This window comes from Rhizophagus irregularis, chromosome 6 (assembly GCF_026210795.1).
Source record: "Rhizophagus irregularis chromosome 6, complete sequence".
Classification (NCBI taxonomy): domain Eukaryota; kingdom Fungi; phylum Glomeromycota; class Glomeromycetes; order Glomerales; family Glomeraceae; genus Rhizophagus; species Rhizophagus irregularis.
This window is the reverse complement of record NC_089434.1, coordinates 2765997-2785048: the sequence shown is the minus strand read 5'-3', so window position 1 is coordinate 2785048 and position 19052 is coordinate 2765997. Positions and strand designations below refer to the sequence as shown.

General features: G+C 27.2%; 5 protein-coding genes across 5 annotated transcripts; all 5 read right to left on the bottom strand.

Annotated features, from left to right (window-relative positions):
• Nucleotides 1-3234: 3234 nt before the first annotated feature.
• On the bottom strand, nucleotides 3235-4167 carry OCT59_026338 (uncharacterized protein; the record flags this gene model as incomplete). Its single annotated transcript, XM_066143111.1, has 3 exons — nucleotides 3235-3307; nucleotides 3371-3565; nucleotides 3860-4167. 3 exons carry the CDS (start codon nucleotides 4165-4167, stop codon nucleotides 3235-3237), a joined length of 576 nt encoding a protein of 191 aa, XP_065992662.1.
• A 2575-nt stretch (nucleotides 4168-6742) lies between these two features.
• Nucleotides 6743-7835, bottom strand: OCT59_026337 (uncharacterized protein; the record flags this gene model as incomplete). Its single annotated transcript, XM_025324827.1, has 3 exons — nucleotides 6743-6827; nucleotides 6917-7120; nucleotides 7204-7835. 3 exons carry the CDS (start codon nucleotides 7833-7835, stop codon nucleotides 6743-6745), a joined length of 921 nt encoding a protein of 306 aa, XP_025184236.1.
• Nucleotides 7836-12094: 4259 nt separating this feature from the next.
• On the bottom strand, nucleotides 12095-13134 carry OCT59_026336 (uncharacterized protein; the record flags this gene model as incomplete). The annotated part of the gene is made up of 3 exons (XM_025310253.1): nucleotides 12095-12158; nucleotides 12245-12448; nucleotides 12533-13134. 3 exons carry the CDS (start codon nucleotides 13132-13134, stop codon nucleotides 12095-12097), a joined length of 870 nt encoding a protein of 289 aa, XP_025184237.1.
• A 1646-nt stretch (nucleotides 13135-14780) lies between these two features.
• Nucleotides 14781-15103, bottom strand: OCT59_026335 (uncharacterized protein; the record flags this gene model as incomplete). The annotated part of the gene is made up of 2 exons (XM_025324828.1): nucleotides 14781-14869; nucleotides 14947-15103. The coding sequence occupies 2 exons, from the start codon at nucleotides 15101-15103 to the stop codon at nucleotides 14781-14783; spliced, it is 246 nt and encodes an 81-aa protein (XP_025184238.1).
• A 1402-nt stretch (nucleotides 15104-16505) lies between these two features.
• Nucleotides 16506-18054, bottom strand: OCT59_026334 (uncharacterized protein). Its single transcript, XM_066143110.1, has one exon. It carries the CDS (start codon nucleotides 17839-17841, stop codon nucleotides 17572-17574), a length of 270 nt encoding a protein of 89 aa, XP_065992661.1. The 5' UTR covers nucleotides 17842-18054; the 3' UTR covers nucleotides 16506-17571.
• Nucleotides 18055-19052: the final 998 nt, after the last annotated feature.

The following is a 19052-nucleotide window of genomic DNA, read 5'->3' as shown; positions in this document are numbered from 1 at the left end:
TTACTTGAGGTTCAAACAATTTTTCAAAGTTTTGTTAGACAGGAATATATAATAGGGACCGTATATTGACTGTACTTACTATTTAATAGTTAATCCGCAAATTACTACATTAAATTTTTAGTCTCTGTGTAAGACATCATGTGATGTCCAACATCCTTTGCATAAACCGTCATCGTCAGGCGCATTTTTTTGAACACACCTTAAAAAAGACACACTTATACCTATTGTAAAGATTTGTAAAATGACATCTTTTAAGAGTTGACATGGTTTTTTTTTATTTTTTCATTTTTTGTCTTTTAAATGAAAACCGTGAAATAATTTGAAGTTTTATTTTCGTGAACCTTTGAATATATTTTTTTCTCGAATTTTTTAACTAACCTTAATAATAAGTACTAACTATAAATTGGGTAAACCGATATATTATTATAGTCTATATGATTCCTTAAATGCTTGGTAATTTTTCACAATACATAAAAATTTATAAATTTTCAACGAAATCACCAAATTTTTTTATTTATTTGAAAACCAATCTATTATAGGTTTTAAATTTTAAACAAAAAGAGGACATTTTAAAGTATAAAAAAAATTGTTTGATCGCATTGATCGCACGTAAATTATTAAGGTTATTTTATATATTTATTTGCAATATTTAAATAACGTATGTATGTACAGTATATGCAAATAAATATAAAATAATCTCAAAAAATTCAAAGATTTTTGTAAGTTACTTTATATTTAATGTGCATTTTATTTAATTATTCTTTTGAACATTTGCTCCTATAAATGTGATTAATGGTATCGTGTTCTTTGTGTATCACAAATCAAGCTGTTAATCCGTTACGTCGTTACGACTATGTAACTGGAGGAATGATTGCAGATAAAAATCGTTGCGGTACGGGAGGAATTCTAACTAAAAATATGCAGCCCCCCCTTCGGACTAATAAATGATACGTGTAAATCGTGTAATCACAATTTTCAGCGCTGATCACAGGGGACTCAAAAAAAATATTGCAGGGGTTTAAATATGGTTATTAGATCGGATAGAACAATGAATTGTGAATATTTAATATCAATGCTAATTTTATTATATTCGTTAGTTATACACGATTCGTTCAAAATTAGTACCGATCATATTAATTTTATATTTGCCGTTTGAAAATCGTTGAAATTTTTTTTTCATTTTTTTTTTTGATAATAGCCGATAAGATAATTTTTAGACTGTTTAATTTAAGTTCCATATATTCATTTCTGTAGATTATAATATTTATAATATATTTAAGAGCAAAAATTTATAAGAGTTGCGATTTTATTGGCTGATGATCACGTGGATGGGCACAACTCGAGATCTTCCCCAGTATCGCCAGAAAATTTTTTCACCCCCACGTGACCCTAAATAATTTGTCACCCGGGTCACATCCCTCCACTTTCTCATTTTTTATAAGTATTCTGGGGACTTAGATTTTTTTCGGTGTCTAAAATCCTATTCGTCACACGTTATTCGACACATGGTTAATTTCTTAATTCCAGCCAAATCTCATAATGCCGGCCAAAGTCACGTGGGGGTGAAAAAATTTTCTGGCGATACTGGGGTAGATCAACTCGAGCATATATTGTCCTTCATAAAATAATTGTTCGACAAAAGATTGAAAGTTGGTATTTGAAGGATTATTTTTGGTTCATATTTATTATCTTCAGAATTTTTTTAGCTAGGGTGAAACTTTTTTTTAAAGTATTTTATAGTAATTTAAATACTTTTTTAATGAAGTTTTCCTTTTTAATTTCATTAATTACAGATGAATTTGTGATAATTATTGATTTTTTTTTTTTTTACAGAAATTTTTTCATTTTAGATATTTTTGCATTGTTAATATTAATATCAACAAAATATTTAAATACCCAATTAAATTGGAACAAATATTCTCACCAAAAAAAGTATGATTCTTTGTAAAGGACTTTGTACGTCAATAATCAAACTTTGAGATGTTATGTGCAACCATAAAGTTAATAACTGCGATAAATTCATTTCACAATTAAATCATGCAACCGCTTAAAGGGGTAATTTATCTGTTAAAATTACCTGTTTGTAATTTAAAGAATAGTTAGAAGAACATTACGAAATTTCTCACGATAAGATTAGAAATAGTACCTTAAAAACTTTAAAACATGACACAAGATGTTTTGTTTATTATGTTCCTGAGAGATTATATGCTTAAACGTCAATTGAATCTTATCAATCTCTTAAGAAAATACCCTGTAGTTATCTGTCAAATCTGTTGGTGTTACAATGTTACAAGATAAATCGATTAACTAAATAGGGATATCGGAAAAAGTAATTTCCCGTCAAAAATAGAAGAACTGTTCTTCTGTTACAACAAATATTATTATTATTAAAAAAGACAGACAATAATTTCTGTTAAATTTTTTTTATTTTGTGGCGTAAAATGACTCATTAATAATAAAATTTGTAATTAATTTTTGACGTCATTATATTTGTATTTGTTTTTGTTAAACGAGGGTTAATTACCCACGACTAATGAATACTTTAATTACCTAAAGATTGATATTGTTATATAATTTAATATTTAAATATGATTTTTTATGATTTATAAAGTATAAAAAATCATTATTGCATTTAATATATAATATATCCGACCAAATTTAATTTTTTTTTTCACATTTTTGCATCGACGAATGAGAAATAATACAATATTTGCATCGGATGAGAATGATAAAAAATTTTTTTTATTGAACGAGAAATAATATATGTATAATAATCAGTACAAAAAATTTCGCTCGCTTGCCTTCAATTCTTTGATAATTCAAGAAATAAAAAAAAAATTTTTTGTACTATATATGTACTATATGTACTATATATATATGGAAACCTTCACCAAATAACGACCAAAAAAAAAAAATTAAATCTTAACTCTTTTTGTATAATTTGTAGCCTAAAATCAGATCTTATTCAACATATGCATTTAATTAGAAACAAAGTTTCGGATAAATAAATTTGATCGCCAATAATAAATTTTTTATTTACATATAACAACTCATCCTAACCTAAAAAGTGATATTAATATGTAAAACAATAATGTATAGAATAATGACAATAATATAAAGAATAATGATAATAATGTATAGAATAATGATAATAATGTATAAGAATAATGATAATAATGGTAATAATGTATAGAAAACAAATAATAGAGTACCTATTTATAAATATTTTTTAATTTACAATGGAAGAAATTGTTGGATTTGACCATCTGTAGTCCCAATATATAATTTTTTTCGGAATCCACAGATTCTAATAATAATCAAATAGATTTAGATTTAATTTATTATTAATTAAATAAATATATTTATTCACCTCATTAGTTCTTTTATAGACCACCCACTAGATGGTTGACTAGCAATTTCGAGATTCGATGTTGTTCTAGTTCGAAAAAATCTCCATTTTCTATTCTTTAAAAATGGAAATAACCTTTCAACTTCATTTATGACTCCATTATTTGAATCAAAAAAAGTATACTGGATTAAATCTTTCTCCCTCAATTTTTCAATTCTATTATAAAAAATATAGATCAACATATTATTAATACAGTAAGTGATCATCCTATTTAGTAGTATGAGACTACTCCAGCGTACCCTACAAAAATGTCACGAAACGGCCGGCATTAAGAAATTAAGAAATTAACTGTGACAAATAATGTGTGACACACCAGATATTTATGAAAAATGGAAACAAGGAAGGGTGTGACGCATGTGACAAAACCGATCACGTGATTTTTTTGTGACATTTTTGTAAGTACGCTCAACAGCAATTGCGCCGTAAAAAAATAAATATTATATTACTTACTTTCGAGGAATTTTTGGACTTAAATCCCCATGTGGCAGACAGAAAATTGTAAAGGGTTTTCTACGTCTGTTTCTTGTATTATTATTCTGTGGTGATTCAACACTGTTAATCATATCATCCACGTCAAGTTCAAACTCAGGTCGAATGAGAGATATATTCGCATAGTATTGTGCTAATAGTGTATTAAAGAAATGAAATGGTGGAGAGATATTATTACATTCGTAACAAATCCTTTGGCAACTACACGCCGCCATTCGTCCAATAACTGATTGTCCGTAGTTGTACCCGTAATAATAATTATCAGACATTTTTGTGAAGAAAGTAAAAAAAAAATATTTTTTTTGATAAATTTTAAGGGTTTTTTTATAATTATTTTTTTCATATTGATTGATAAAAACTTTAACAACAATATAACTTCATTATCAGTTGAGTTGCAGATGATATTCGCAGATATTTCAATACGCACTTTTAGACGGCTAAATTTTTTTTTTCTTCCGATTATGAACAAATTCATATGAAAATTGCTTTTATTCTTTATTTGATTTTAAACGCTATCGACTGATAACTTACATTTATTTATAAACAAAAATAAAAAGCAAAAATAAAAAGCAAAAAAAAAATAATAATAAAAATAAGTAAAGTAAAATAAAATAAAATAAGAATTTGATATATAATAAATATTCGTATATAATAATAATTAAGTTTTTTTGGTTTTTATATATTTTTATAATGCCGGTTTTTTATAATAATTTTATGATCATAAACATCACGAGATGAAAAGTTTTAAATAGATCATATTTATATGTTGTTTTTCTAGTTTTTTTCGTAGTAACATAAATAATAATAAATCTCGGTAAATACCGAATTATTTGGTTTTATCAAAAGATAACTGGAGAATAACCGATAAATTACCTGTTATATGTTGGGGGTTATAGACAAATATTTTAAGGAACGAATTTATTGTGATAATAAAAATTTCATGTTTGGTAACGTAAAACATATATATTTAATTATATTAATTACAAATACGTGTGATATGTGTTAATTGAAAGCATCTATTCTATTTAATACAATATTACTGTTGGGCCAATTTTTTAATACTGGTGATATAAGATGAATTTATATTTATTATTCAGCTCACTTTAAAACAATCGAGTTCAAAGAAAGCACTATTAATTTGATGTGAAATAAATATATCGTATTTTCAAATACTAATACTATAAATAACTCCGATTTTTAAATAATTTGGTTTTTTCCAATTTTTTTTTCCAATTTGTCAGCTTATTTTACACAATCTGTTTATTTCATTATAGCCATGAATAGACAATGATAATTATTTTCTATTGAACAAGTCTTTTCATGGAATTTGCTGTGATTGCTTGAATAGCTTAGATAAGAGAATATGGAATTAAAAGAATATAAATTGGAAAATCTAAGATGATTTCTAAGATTCTATTGAGATTCTAAATTAAAAATATTTATCAAAATTAAAAATTCACTATAAAAAAAAGGGATTAAAAAAAAAGTCAGCTGCTACGATTATTTATATTTGCATTTTCGTATGCGCCCAATGTAGTTTTGTGATCTTTTTCTTTTATCTTATCTAACTGAACAGCCAATTCCTTTTAATGTACCCCTTGTGACCATTTACATGTTTAATTTTTCATAATACGTCCAAAAAGAATATTGTTTTATAGTAACTACCATGCACCTTATCTTATTTTTCATGATATCAATCAATCTGAAATAAAGAGAAAATGTAAATAAGTATAGGATTTGCCCATACAAATCGCTAAAAAAGGAGTAATTAGAACACATTCCTCTTTAAATAAACAAAATAATTTGTTATATAACAAAGTTAGTGTAATTGATAAGATATTTCATTGTAAATAATATTTTTGTAAAATGATTTACATTTGAGAAAGTGCACAAATATTCATCACGCGACCACCGACATATATATGCATACAATATTTATCTTTATATTTAAAATTATAAATACTTGATAGAAATTTTTTTAGAGATTTGGCGCGTAAAAAAAAAAGAAATTTATCATCTTATAATATATACTTCACATATTGTAAATGGTTCATTCACGTTGAATTTTTCATTTTTTTTAAAGATGACGATCCTCAGGCCCGAAAAAGGGAAAAAAAATTCTATTTCAGATGATTTTCAGACGTACCCTAGAAACAAATTTGCTTTAGGGGTACTAGTAATTGATCGTCATTATTAAGCAAAAAAAAAATTCCGCAAAAAAAATTCCGTAAAAAAGAAAAAAATTTTTTATGGTTAAAAAACCGCGATTCGGAACTTTTATATTTTTCAACTTAATTTATTAAATTTTCGCCTTTTTCTATAAAAAATCCTTTGGAAAATACATATTTTCATTATTGGTTAATTTGCAGTAAATTAATTCTCTCTTTCCATATTTTATTATATTATATAGGAACGCACGGAAATATCGTTAATTTATTAATAATTTTGATTGTTGATTCATTATCGGGCCAGAAGTTTACCAATTCTAATATCTGAACAAATTTCTCAAATGAAAGTTCGAAAATATGTTGTGTATGACACATTTTCCACAATGATGCAATTATATACTATTTATTTATAAATAAAAAATAAAAAAAATAAAATAGATAAAAATATTCTTACAAAGCACAGAAATTATTATAAATACTGTTAAATAATGTTAAATAAAGAGTCTAATAATTAAAAATACAAATAATTTTTAACTCACTTTGCAACGTACAATATAAGAATATTTTTATACAAAAAATAATATACTGTATATAACTACTTCTTTCAGTCATCCCAATATTCATTACATTACCTGCCTTCTATGCTAGTAATTCATTCTCAATTTTTTTAATCATATTAAATTTCAAAATTATTTGTTAAAGTCATAATAATTGGCCCATCTTTTGTTCCTATATACAACTTTTTCCTGCTGCCTGAAATCCTATTGATATAAATACAGTAGTATAATTAATTAATAAGATATAAAATCTCAATTTATATATAGAAAAATTTAAATTGTAGATATTTTACCTTTTTAAATCATTATAACGACATTCAACAACTGATACATCTTCAGCGGGTACAAGTTTTGATGATTTACATTTATAAAACATCCAATCTACATTTTCTAAATGAGGTGATAGTTTATCTTCAATTGCTTTCTTTATTTGGCCATTAGAATCATTATTAAAGCAAATTTCTTTCTTTAAACCAGCTTTCTCCAATCTCGCACAACTAAATTTTTTTTAAAAAAATAAATAAATATTATTTAAATAAACTTTAATATGATATTTCTATTTTATCACATACATACTTACTTTTTTGGTATTTTTAAACTACCAACTAAACAAATTAGACCAAACTTCTCGTTTGCAAAAGATGCGACGTTATTTGATGATCCTTCGATATTATGATTTACGTAACTTTGATCAAAATTTTGACCAGAAAGCATTGGATTTAGTATTTGATTTGATATATAATTGACCGGAAGAGATTGAGAGACAGAATTTTGTTCAAAAATATGTGTAGGAGATTGATTTAGCACGTTATGAGATTGATTTTGAGGTTCAATATGTTGTTGAACAACAAGATGACTAGTTTGCTGATCTGTGTGACGAACAGGAGTATTTTGATGCATGGTCTCGTCCGAATGAAGAGTTACTTGAGGCTCAAACCAATTTTCAAAGTTTTGTTGGACAGGAATAGGTACCCTATATTGATTATATTGACTGTACTTATTATTTAATATGGAAATTAATGCTTCATTAAATTTTTGAAGATTATTTAAACTCTGTAAAATATCGTCATCATCTTCATGATGGCTTTGGTGATGTCCACATCCTTTGCATAAACCGTCATCGTCAGGTGCACTTTTTAGAATACACCTTAAGCAGCCACACTTATACCCATTGTTTAGATTTGTAAAATGACATCTTTTAAGAGTTGACATGTTTTTTTTAAATTTTAATTTTATTTTTAATTTTTTTTTTTTTAATGTAAGAGCTATGAAAATAATTTGAACCTTTAAATATTTTTTTTCTCGAACTTTTTAACTAACCTTAATAAGTAATTACAAACTGGGTGAACTGCTTTTTGATTGCAAATATAACGATATATTTGATATTTAGCGAAATATCAGATGATCCTAATAGATTGATCGACCAAATAATATCTGTTAAAACTATCCGTTTAATTCTCGCCTTCAGCATCCGGATCTAAAGACTGTTATGATACAAAAAAAAATGATCTTTTAGTATTTCTGAAAAGAATTTATTATTTTATTGAAAATTTTATTAAAATTGAGATTTTTTGGTATTTCTGAAAAGAATATATTAATAGGATATTATTTTTATTGAAAATTTATTAAAATTGATTATTACTTATTATCGTTAATTAAAGTTATTTATTCAGTATTAATCATGGTCTTACAACAGATAATCTGTTACAATTTTCATACATTTGTTAAACTACCGTATACCAACCAGTCATATCATCATATAGAAAGTATAATAATTTGACACTAAAATTACAGTCCAGCTGATCAAAAGACGTTTGTAAATTATTTTATATTTATTGTGCATTTTATTTAACAGATAATTGTTTTTTTTGGATATTTGCTCCTATAAATGGGATAAACGGTATATGTTCTTCGTGTTCTTTGTTGATCACAAATAAATCAAACTGTTAATCTGTTACGTCGTTACGTCGTTACGACTATGTAACTGGAGGGATGATCACAGATAAAATCGCTGCGGCACGAAGGCTGAGTTTCTAATTAAAGAATATGCAGCCGAATCTCGCATTATCCCGGCCTTAACTGTTAAGTACCACGAGTGTGTTACTAGAAATACGGAACGTAATAAAACATATTAATTATTTTAAGTATAAGACTAATTTTAACCCAGGGTGATTTAACCTGGGTGATTTAACCTACTAGTAAATTTTTATAATTTTGCCCAAATTTTCAAAAAAAAATGTAAATTATGATTACAATCAAAATTGAGAGACATTGTCAAAATGTAAGAAAACTTGGTCATTGTGCTCTATAATATCCAAATAAATAAAATCTATATAAAGCGAAATGAATAATAACACAAATAATTTTTTTTTTAAGAAAAACAATGATTGATATAAAATATAAATTTTAGGGGGTGATTTAATTCAGGTTATTTAACCCGGGGGACAAGTTAGCAAAACTCTTATTTTAATATTATGGTTCATACCAATAATCCCAGAATCGTTAAATTAATTATAGTTATTTACATATTAGTAATGAATCATATCACAAAACGCTTGAGAATCGTTAATTAGATGTGAAAATACTATGATATTATATATGTAAAATATTATATCCGATATTCCTAGTGATGCCGACTTATAAACTTATTGGTTTTAACAGAATTATAATTAAAGCAAAAAAAACAACGTTGTTGAAATAGGTTGCTGTAAAAATTCGATGGCAATCTTAATATAAATTATAAATCTATAAAATTTCAGCGATAAATATATTACTCATATCCATATGAATAAAAAAAATTATTCATTATTCATTGTGACATGTAATAGTCTTGTAATACAATCTTAACGTTTAACGTGAGTATATAATATAAATATATCCAATTTCGAGTCTCAATAATTTTTTTTTCAACTTGGCTTTTTTTCGACTTGGGATACTAGATAGTAGTTCAGTTTTTTATATTAACGAACATTAGTTTTCTTATAAGTGATAAGCGAAGGACTATATATGTTTACGCACTATGATGATCTATGGAAATAACGTGTAAATTTTCAATCACGTGAGTTTCTCTGTCCAGGAATTCCAAGGCGTTATGCTGCTAATCAGCAGAAAATTACCGGAATTCCAAGGCGTTATGAATATCGCTACATCTTTATTTATTATACCTCGCTCCGGACTTACAACGGTTCCCGTTTCCTAGTTTATTCCAGCGAAAGTCACGCGATAGTTTCCAATATTTTTAATTCGGGATTTTTTTTTGTTACCTTTATTAAAAATTGAGATCTTATCGAAAAGATCAACATCAAAAAGGAAATGGTTCAATTCATGTAGAATGTACAGTATATGGAATTACATCCGATCTGCCTAAAAATTTCATGATGTGGTCGAAGCACCCTATTTGTATATAAAGAAAGTACTTAAAAATTAATGTCAAAAACATCTACAAAAATATTAAACATAGGTCTTTTTTAAAATTTATAGTTACCTTTATTATCGCAATTTTCGAATTACTGAAAATAGTTTAAATAGGAAAATAAAATAAAAAAAATGATTTTTTTAAAAAACCCACGAAAACAGTAAATTTTATTGTATTTTTGGAAGGAGAAGGTGCGATTATAACATGAAAACCTTGATTTTAGGATGAAAAATCCAACTCTTAGGTAAGTTTACTTATAGAGAACTTTTTAGGTTACACAAAATTTCAAAAGTCGCTTATATGCAAAATTACCGAAAAATTAAGTTTTCTGCTCTAAAATTAACATTTTCAGGTTATAATCGCACCTTCTCTATCTAAAAATGCAATAAAATTTACTGTTTTCGTGGGTTTTTGAAAAAAATCATTTTTTTTTATTTTATTTTCCTCTTTAAACTGTTCTCAGTAATTCGAAAATTGCGATAAATGAACATTTTAGTTTAGCGTATAAGTACTGTATATAATGTAAATAAACTACTAGATAAAGAGCTTAATTTCACAATTCTTTAATTTTTTTTTTCAGGAATTAATTTGCGAGACGATGATACGATTCAGTTTATAGAGTGACTTCTTTATTTGATTTTTGGATAGGAAAAGCAGACACCAAAAAGGTTTTCCTATAAAAAATTTTATCCGTTATTTCTGTAAAAATTTAGTAAAAATTCCTTTCACTGATCCATTCACAGAAAATGTAAATACTGTAATTCGATAAATTCAGCGGTATAAGGTTATTAATTCCGGAAGCATGAGCTTTTTATGGAAAAAAGGTGGAATATAAAAAACGGACCGACTTTTTTACAAGGGATTCGGTTTCGGTTCCACGAACCGAAACGAATCGGAACGAACCTAACCGACTTCAAAAAGCCGGCTGATATCATATATTATTGGCAACAATTGCTTATTATTTACAATATTAGTATCAATTATTATTGTTAATTGTTCGCTATTGCTATTCTCCATTACAAATACTGATTTAAGTTTTCAACAAAAATTAATGTTTATTTAATATAACAAATGATAGACACCATTAATCAACGACGTATTGTGTAATTTATGACAAGGTTTAATATTAATTGAGCAGAATCTATAGGTACTGTCAGAGTTACGGCACAATCGGCACATGCCGTAAAACCGTAATAATAGGTCGTAAATGGTGCAATGCCAATTTAACGCTGTAATTTAATTAACGCCGACCAGCTAGTGCTATGAAGCCAAACGTATAAAACGCATGATGCCGTGATGCCGACTACAGTAAACCAAACCGTTGCTTACGCTATAACTCAGCCTATTGACTTTCATAATTCCGGTCAGAATTATATGATCTGCACAAAAATTCCTTTTTTTAAAAAAAAATTGTAACGTCACGTGATCCGATATGCATTTCGTTCCACTTGGTTTTACAGACAAACTAAATTTTTGAACCCGATCCGCCGATCCGCCGATCTGGTATTTTTAGCTGGGCACGTGATCCTGATTTGATAGTTTGATTTTGTAAAATAAATAACAACTGAACCGGATCGGTGGGGTTCAAAAATTTATTTTGTCCCAGGTCTTATGAAAACAGCTGTAATGGTTCTAACGTTAACGAAGGGCGGTCCGCCTGTTGGATTTTGTATGTCAAGTTTAGCTGTGTACTCATATAGTGCCTTTTAGTCATAACGAGTTTGTAACTAAACGATGTATTCACGGTTTCTAAGTAAAAATAAATGGTTCTAACGTTATGTATGACACATTTCCCATTACAATGATTCAATTACTTTTATTTATAAAATAAATAAATAAATAATAATATTCTTATAAAGATTCTATAGTTAAATACAAATAATTTTTAACTCATTTTGCAGTGACATGTCTATAAGATGAGCAGATTTGACATCTTATTAGAATATACAAAAAATAATATATTTAATTACTTCTTTCAGTCATCCAATTCCCAACAGTCATTACATTGCATGCCTTCTATAATTTTTTTTATCATATTAGATTTCAAAATTATTTTTTAAGTCATAATAATTGGCCCATCTTTTGTTCCTATATACAACTTTTTCCTGCTGCCTGAAATCCTATTGATACAAATAATATAATTAATTAATAACTGATAAGATAATCTCAATATTATATGGAAAAATTTAAATTATAGAAATTTTACCTTTTTAAATCATTAAAACGACATTCAACAATTGATACATCATCAGCAGGTACAAGTTTTGATGATTTACATTTGTAAAACATCCAATCTACATTTTCTAAATGGGGGGATAGTTTTTCTTCAATCGCTCTCTTTATCTGGCCATTAGAATCATTATGAAAGCAAATTTCTTTTTTTAAACCAACTTTCTCCAATCTTGCACAACTAAATTTTTTTTAAAGAAAATAAATAAATATTATTTAAATAAACTTTAATATGATATTTCTATTTTATCATACACATACTTACTTTTTTGGTATTTTTAAACTACCAACTAAACAAATTAGGTCAAACTTATCGTTTGCAAAAGATGCGATGTTATTTGATGACACTTCGATATTATTATGATTTACGTGACTTTGATCAAAATTTTGATCAGAAAGCATTTGATTTAGTACTTGATTTGATATATAGCTGACCGGAAAAGATTGAGAAATAAAATTTTGTTCAAAAATATGTGCAGAAGATTGATTTAGCACGTTATGAGATTGATTTTGAGGTTCAATATGTTGAACAGGAATATTTGCGTCATTTGACTGAGTATTTGGATGCATGGTCTCGTCCGAATGAAGAGTTACTTGAGGCTCAAAACAGTTTTGTTGGACAGGAATAATAGGAACCGTATATTGACTGTACTTGCTATTTAATGCGCAAATTAATACTTCATTAAATTTTTGAAGATTATTTAAACTCTGTAGAACATTATTATCGTCTTCATGATAGCTTTGGTGATGTCCGCATCCTTTACATAAATCGTCATCGCCAGGCGCACTTTGTAGAACGCACCTTAAACAACCACACCTATACCCATTGCAAAGATTTGTAAAATTACATCTTTTAAGAGTTGACATGTTTTTTTTTAAACCCTAAAATAGTTTTTTCTCAAATTTTTTAACTAAAATTTTATTATTTTTTTAATTTTTTTTCGTCGCAATCGTAATTTTAAAAGAATATATTTTTGAAACAATGAAATTTTTTTTTTGAAATTTAAAAATAAAAACGAAGGAAAAGATCAGCAACAATGAAAAGATAAAAATAAATTGATTTACTTCAAAAAAACACTTGTATATAAATGGAAAAATATTCCTCACATTGTATTCATTGATTCTCGAATTTTTTAACTAACCTTAATAAGTAACTATGTTCTACCGTATAGATGATAATTCGTAACTTTGATCCAAGAAATTCTAAATAACTCCTGCTATAATATCGCAATTATTTGGCTATCTTTATAACCTCTCAACCATTTTGAAATTTTTCGATATTTCTTTTCCGGCTGTCCTCCTTCTATTATTTTTTTAGCCTCCTCTTCGCATGTCTCTTGCAAATTTATAAATCTATTACTCTATCTCTTAACTTCTTCCCACATACTACTCCTTCTATTACTTTCTTCCCTTTTCTCTTCATCTTTACTAACCTATTTCGATTCTTCCTTGTTGGCTACTTGGTCTCTCTCGATTCTTCTATGTTAACTTCTTTCAATTCTTCCTTGTTGGCGTTAATTTTTATTCAAATTCTAATAATTTTTCGAGTTCATTTAAATTTTTACAAACTACTATTAATTTTTCTGTAAAAATTCCAACTTGCATTAAATTCCCTATATATTAGATTGTCAATTCCCAATTTTTCCATGATGACTTTTACATCATTTGGGTTTGCTCTAAAGAAAAAAGAAAAAAGTTAGAAAATTTTTTTTTCCATTTTGTCAGTATTCAATTAAAAAAAAATTAAATAGTAATTTTAATAATATATTAATATTAGATGTATATTCACTCAATAAGCAATAGACATTTAATACAATCGTTCCAACAAGACTACCACCTAGCTATTTTTACAAAAGAAAAAAAAATATTATTTAGTTACTTGAGATGAAATCCTTCATCCGAAAAGAAAAATTTAATCCTTACATATGGTTACGTATCTCCATATTCTTCATCTAAATAATTTGTATACTCTCCAGAACCAATAACAGTAATAAGTTTATTGTATCTACACTAGCGATTATATTAACAGATCCTTCATTTTTATTCTGGTTTTTTTAAGATCAATGGATAAAAAATATTGTTCAGGTGAAACTGATGTATTTATATCTTCGATGTGTAGTTATTCGTTCGTCATCTTAGTCTTTCATACATATTTGACATATTTTTTTAGCTTCTTGTTGAACTATTATAAAAAAAAAGAATTAATTTTATGTATATGTAACATTATTTTAATTTTAAATAAGATAAAGCACTTACTTGTCATAAAATTCCAGACATTATCTTATATGCCAATTATAGGTTCCCGAAAATATTTGCTCTTTACAAAACCATCATTCAATTAAAACATACCGTAATAGGCTGATTAAAAATACTATTAATTACTGTGATTGCAATAGCATAGTCATCAATAGATTTCACAAAATCTCAATTATCGTGGCTTACAGAAGTAATTTGACGTATTATTACCATGACTAGAACCATCATCAAGTGATAAATCAACATTACTATAAAATTTAATTGTAAGGGATTATTTCAGATGGATCTATAATATCACCAATGTTCGGAGTTGTGCTGAAGATATGTAAATTTCCATAACCATGATCTAGTAACATTTAAAAGTTTATACAAGTTAAAAAAAATTTATACGATATATATTGTTTCTCGTTCGTATAACCTTACCACGTGCACCCGATCTTGTGATCAGTTGAGAAGTTGCGAGAGTATTATTTGGTAAAATTAAAATATCACCATTAAAATTTGTTAAAATAGGATATGATATATTCCAATTATAATGATTACTACGGTCTTCCAAAATATAACCATAAAGATTTTTCATTTGGATTTGGTGCTGTACTATATAAGATAACCTCGTTTCAGGGCTTTGAAAAATAGTAATATTATATACGGTTCCCGTTGAAAATCAACTTTAATAAACGTATTTGATCTGTGATATAAATAAGTTTAACATCACGTGAGTTCTGGAAAAAAAGTCACGGATCGACATACTGTATATGGAGCAAAGGTTTATTGACGGCGGCGTATAATCAGGATAAATAATCGCATATCCTCCGTCCATGTTAATATGCTGCTGCTGGTAGTGCTGTAATTGCCGGTGGCGCCGGTGCTGGATTTCCATATATTATACCTCTTTCGTCCTTATCGTACTATTGTGAAAATGCGTGCAGATTATCCTGCTCAACAAGAAGCGCCTCCACTAATGGAACTATAAAAAACCGCACTCCGAGCGGCTCGGTGTAGTCATTGCTGCCAGACCAAATAGTGCCGAAAAATTATAATTCACCTAAAGTATTTAAAGTATTTGAAATTTTTTTTAAGATAAACTTTCAACTCGTTTTTAAAGAATTTTAAAGATCATAATTCTATCATTCTGGGTAACAGTTTTCATTAAAAAAGTTATATACGGTGCACACAATCTAAAGCCAAAGTAACTTTAAAGGGAAGCTAAAAATAAATAGAAAAAAATTTTTTTATCATTCCGTCAACTCAACGGTACAAAAGTAGGCCGATCACGGTGACAAATAACGTGTGATAAATAAGTTTAAAAAAATTCCCGCGGTACGAAATTAATTTGTAGATCCGGCACAGATTTTATATGAATTACGTTAATTGATGCCGATTTTGTCCCACAAGGTCACGTCAAAGTGTAACGATGACTCACCAATCAATAACATTAAACATGAAAAAAAATTTTTTATCGTTCGATATAAAATTTAACAAGTTTACCTTGGAGGAAGTCACCATTCCACCTTATATTTTAGTTAAGTTGAGATTTTTTATACGCGAATTTTGCAAATTATACGAAAATTATATAATATTTTCAATATTTTTTTTTATTTTACTTTTTTTTTGGCACACCTTGATCCTACCACAAATTTTTGAAGTATTTATGTTAATACATACCAGATCAATAGTATTTGTTATATAAAGGTGTCGATTATTTTGTACCGTTGAGTGGCGGACCGGCAATTAAGCCTGTTATTTGATAGAGTATTATTTTGTGATTATAATAACAGAGAATTTTTTCCAATTAGACAATTCAATCATAAAATCTATTATTTTTAAGATTATTGAACCGGAATTTTCAATAAGTGAATAATCTTCAACCTGTATCCTGAAATCCTTTTCACTTAATCTTTAAATCACAACTCAAATATATCTCCAAAAAAGAGAAATGTACAATTAAACATACTCAAGAAATAAAAAAACAGAAGCACTTATTAGAATTACAAACTGTTGCAGATATTTTATTAGAGGATAGTGAAAATGATCAGTTAATTGTACATGGATAGGATATATATTGTAAGAAATTTGAAAAAAAAATACTTAATGAACTCTCTCCAATAGCTTTAAATAATATTAAAAGCTGCCAAAAACCCTATTGTTTTTCAAACAATTCAGCCTATTTCTTATACTGGAATTTCGTTGAGAACGGTGCGGAAAAAAAGCGGAATAAAGATATTACTGAAATCACGTAATCTATATATTAAATCACGTGATATATATAATATTAAAAATTTGGCTACCTTTTTTGCATATTACTTGGCTTTAGACTGTGGTGCGCAGAATTGATAGAATGACTAGAAAGGCTTTGGCCGACAGTACGATGAGACGAGCCTCTAACCTAGCATCCAACAGTTGGCACTCACCTTTCTCGTCCACAGAGGCACGATATACATTTCTGCAAGAGATTGAATTTCCCATTTTCATTTCTTATAAAAGAAGAAATATATAATTAAATTATACATTAAAATTAATTTTTGTAAATAAAATATAAATATCGAAATCATTTAGTACTAGGAAACGGAAACCGTTATCAAGTCCGAAGCGCAGTTATCATTGTACATCATCACGTGCCGGACGGACACAGGCATTTGTGAAACCGATACGACTAGCGCAATACAAGAAATCATTTTTAGGTAGCGGCCATTCTGTCCATTCAGTAGTGGAAGCTCGTATAAAATGTTGTTATATAAATGTTTTTCGAATATAAAAAATATGCATAACTTCCTTCAATTAGAGAAAAAGTATTTTGTCTAACAATAAAAAATTTATAGGGTCAAATTTTAAATTTTGCAAAAGACAAAAAATTGATTGTTTATTTAATGTATCTGCTGAAAGAACAAATCCTTTAACGGTTCCATTGGAATAAATTGTATGAATTGAATTATTCTAGCTAGTCATTTAACATAAAGTGAACAAAAAAATATAAATAATAAAACTATAAAAAATTGAAATTATAATTCTAATATTATTTAGAACCATGGCCTTCACCATTTTGAGTTGTCATTGCACCATTAGGACCACGTTTCTTGAATTTACTGCTATTGCAATGACGTTTATTATGGTGGTAAGAATTCCATTGTCATCAGTCAATGGACATATCAGTGAACTTGTGTCTAAAAGATTTGGTACTTTTATATTCAATCCATCCGTGAGATCGAAAAGTGTATTATTACACTCATCAACAATTTTAAATCCGTAAGACGCTTTTGTATCTTCGAAGTCTTTTTTAAATATTCCTGCGACCTCTGTGTTGCATATGAACATTTGCATTGATTACGCTTTTCGAGCGTACTAGATAATAATCCATTATCAGTTGTAAAAGCCGAAGCCGATGAAATAGTTGTGAGAGATAAAAGAATAAAAAAGTTCAAAATCGAATTTTACATATTTGTCGTTTGTTATTTTTAAAAATAAGGGGAAAAAGTAAATATTTTTTGAAAATATTTTATTATTAAATTCTTTATTCCGAACATTGAATTCGATGAAGAATGGGATGGGTGTAGTTTATTCTTTTTATATTGTTTTTAACTTATATTAGTCGAACAGTAAAATTCTTTCCTTTTATTCTGATCTAAAAATACATGTAAAATTTAAAAATATAAGAATGTTTACATAAATATACTACATTAAGTTACTGAAACTTTCTAATTTCTTTTCATCTTTTGTAATAAGTTCATTAGTAAAAATCTATATATAAATTTTACGCTAAATTTTTTTTTAACCTTTCTAATATTACCAAAAGAATATGTTGCATGTGTTTGTGTTTACATTACAATGAAGAAATCAAAAATGAGTTTATTAATACATATTAATTTGCATACATAAAGTAGCAATTAAGGAAATAAACATCACCGGATGATACCTTTATGCATATATTAAATATTTTAATATTAAAATGTCATATGAAAATATCAGAGACGGAAGAGTTTTTCATTGATATGGTTTAAAACCTAAAAGAAGTTAGATCCCATTTTACATATATAAGGAAAATTGAACAAAGTCAATTGATCATCTTGATTTTAAATCCTTAAAGAGGTAACACAATCAATTTCATTGTTGATTCTTTGTCGGATTTATGAGATTTTTGAGCCGTGAATTTAAACATTTTTTTCCATTGTAATTAAGTTTATATACGTTACGATACACCGTGGAGGCTCAATATTAAAAATGAATATTTATTATTAATATTACGTAAATAAAAATATCAAATATAATTTAAAATTTTAAAAAATATCGTTATATCGTCCTACTACATAAAATAGAATCTTATCAATATCACCATTTTCGTAATCATTTTTATTTTGGTCTAAGTTGCATAACAAGAATGCATAAAAAGCATCGAAAATTCTTGTTCACAATGAAACAAAAAACAATAGAAATTGTGTTTACAATGATACCAAAATCATTGAAAAGACTAGTCAAATTTGATCTTACATAATGAAAATAGACAATATGCTGTATCTAATGCATCACATATAAAG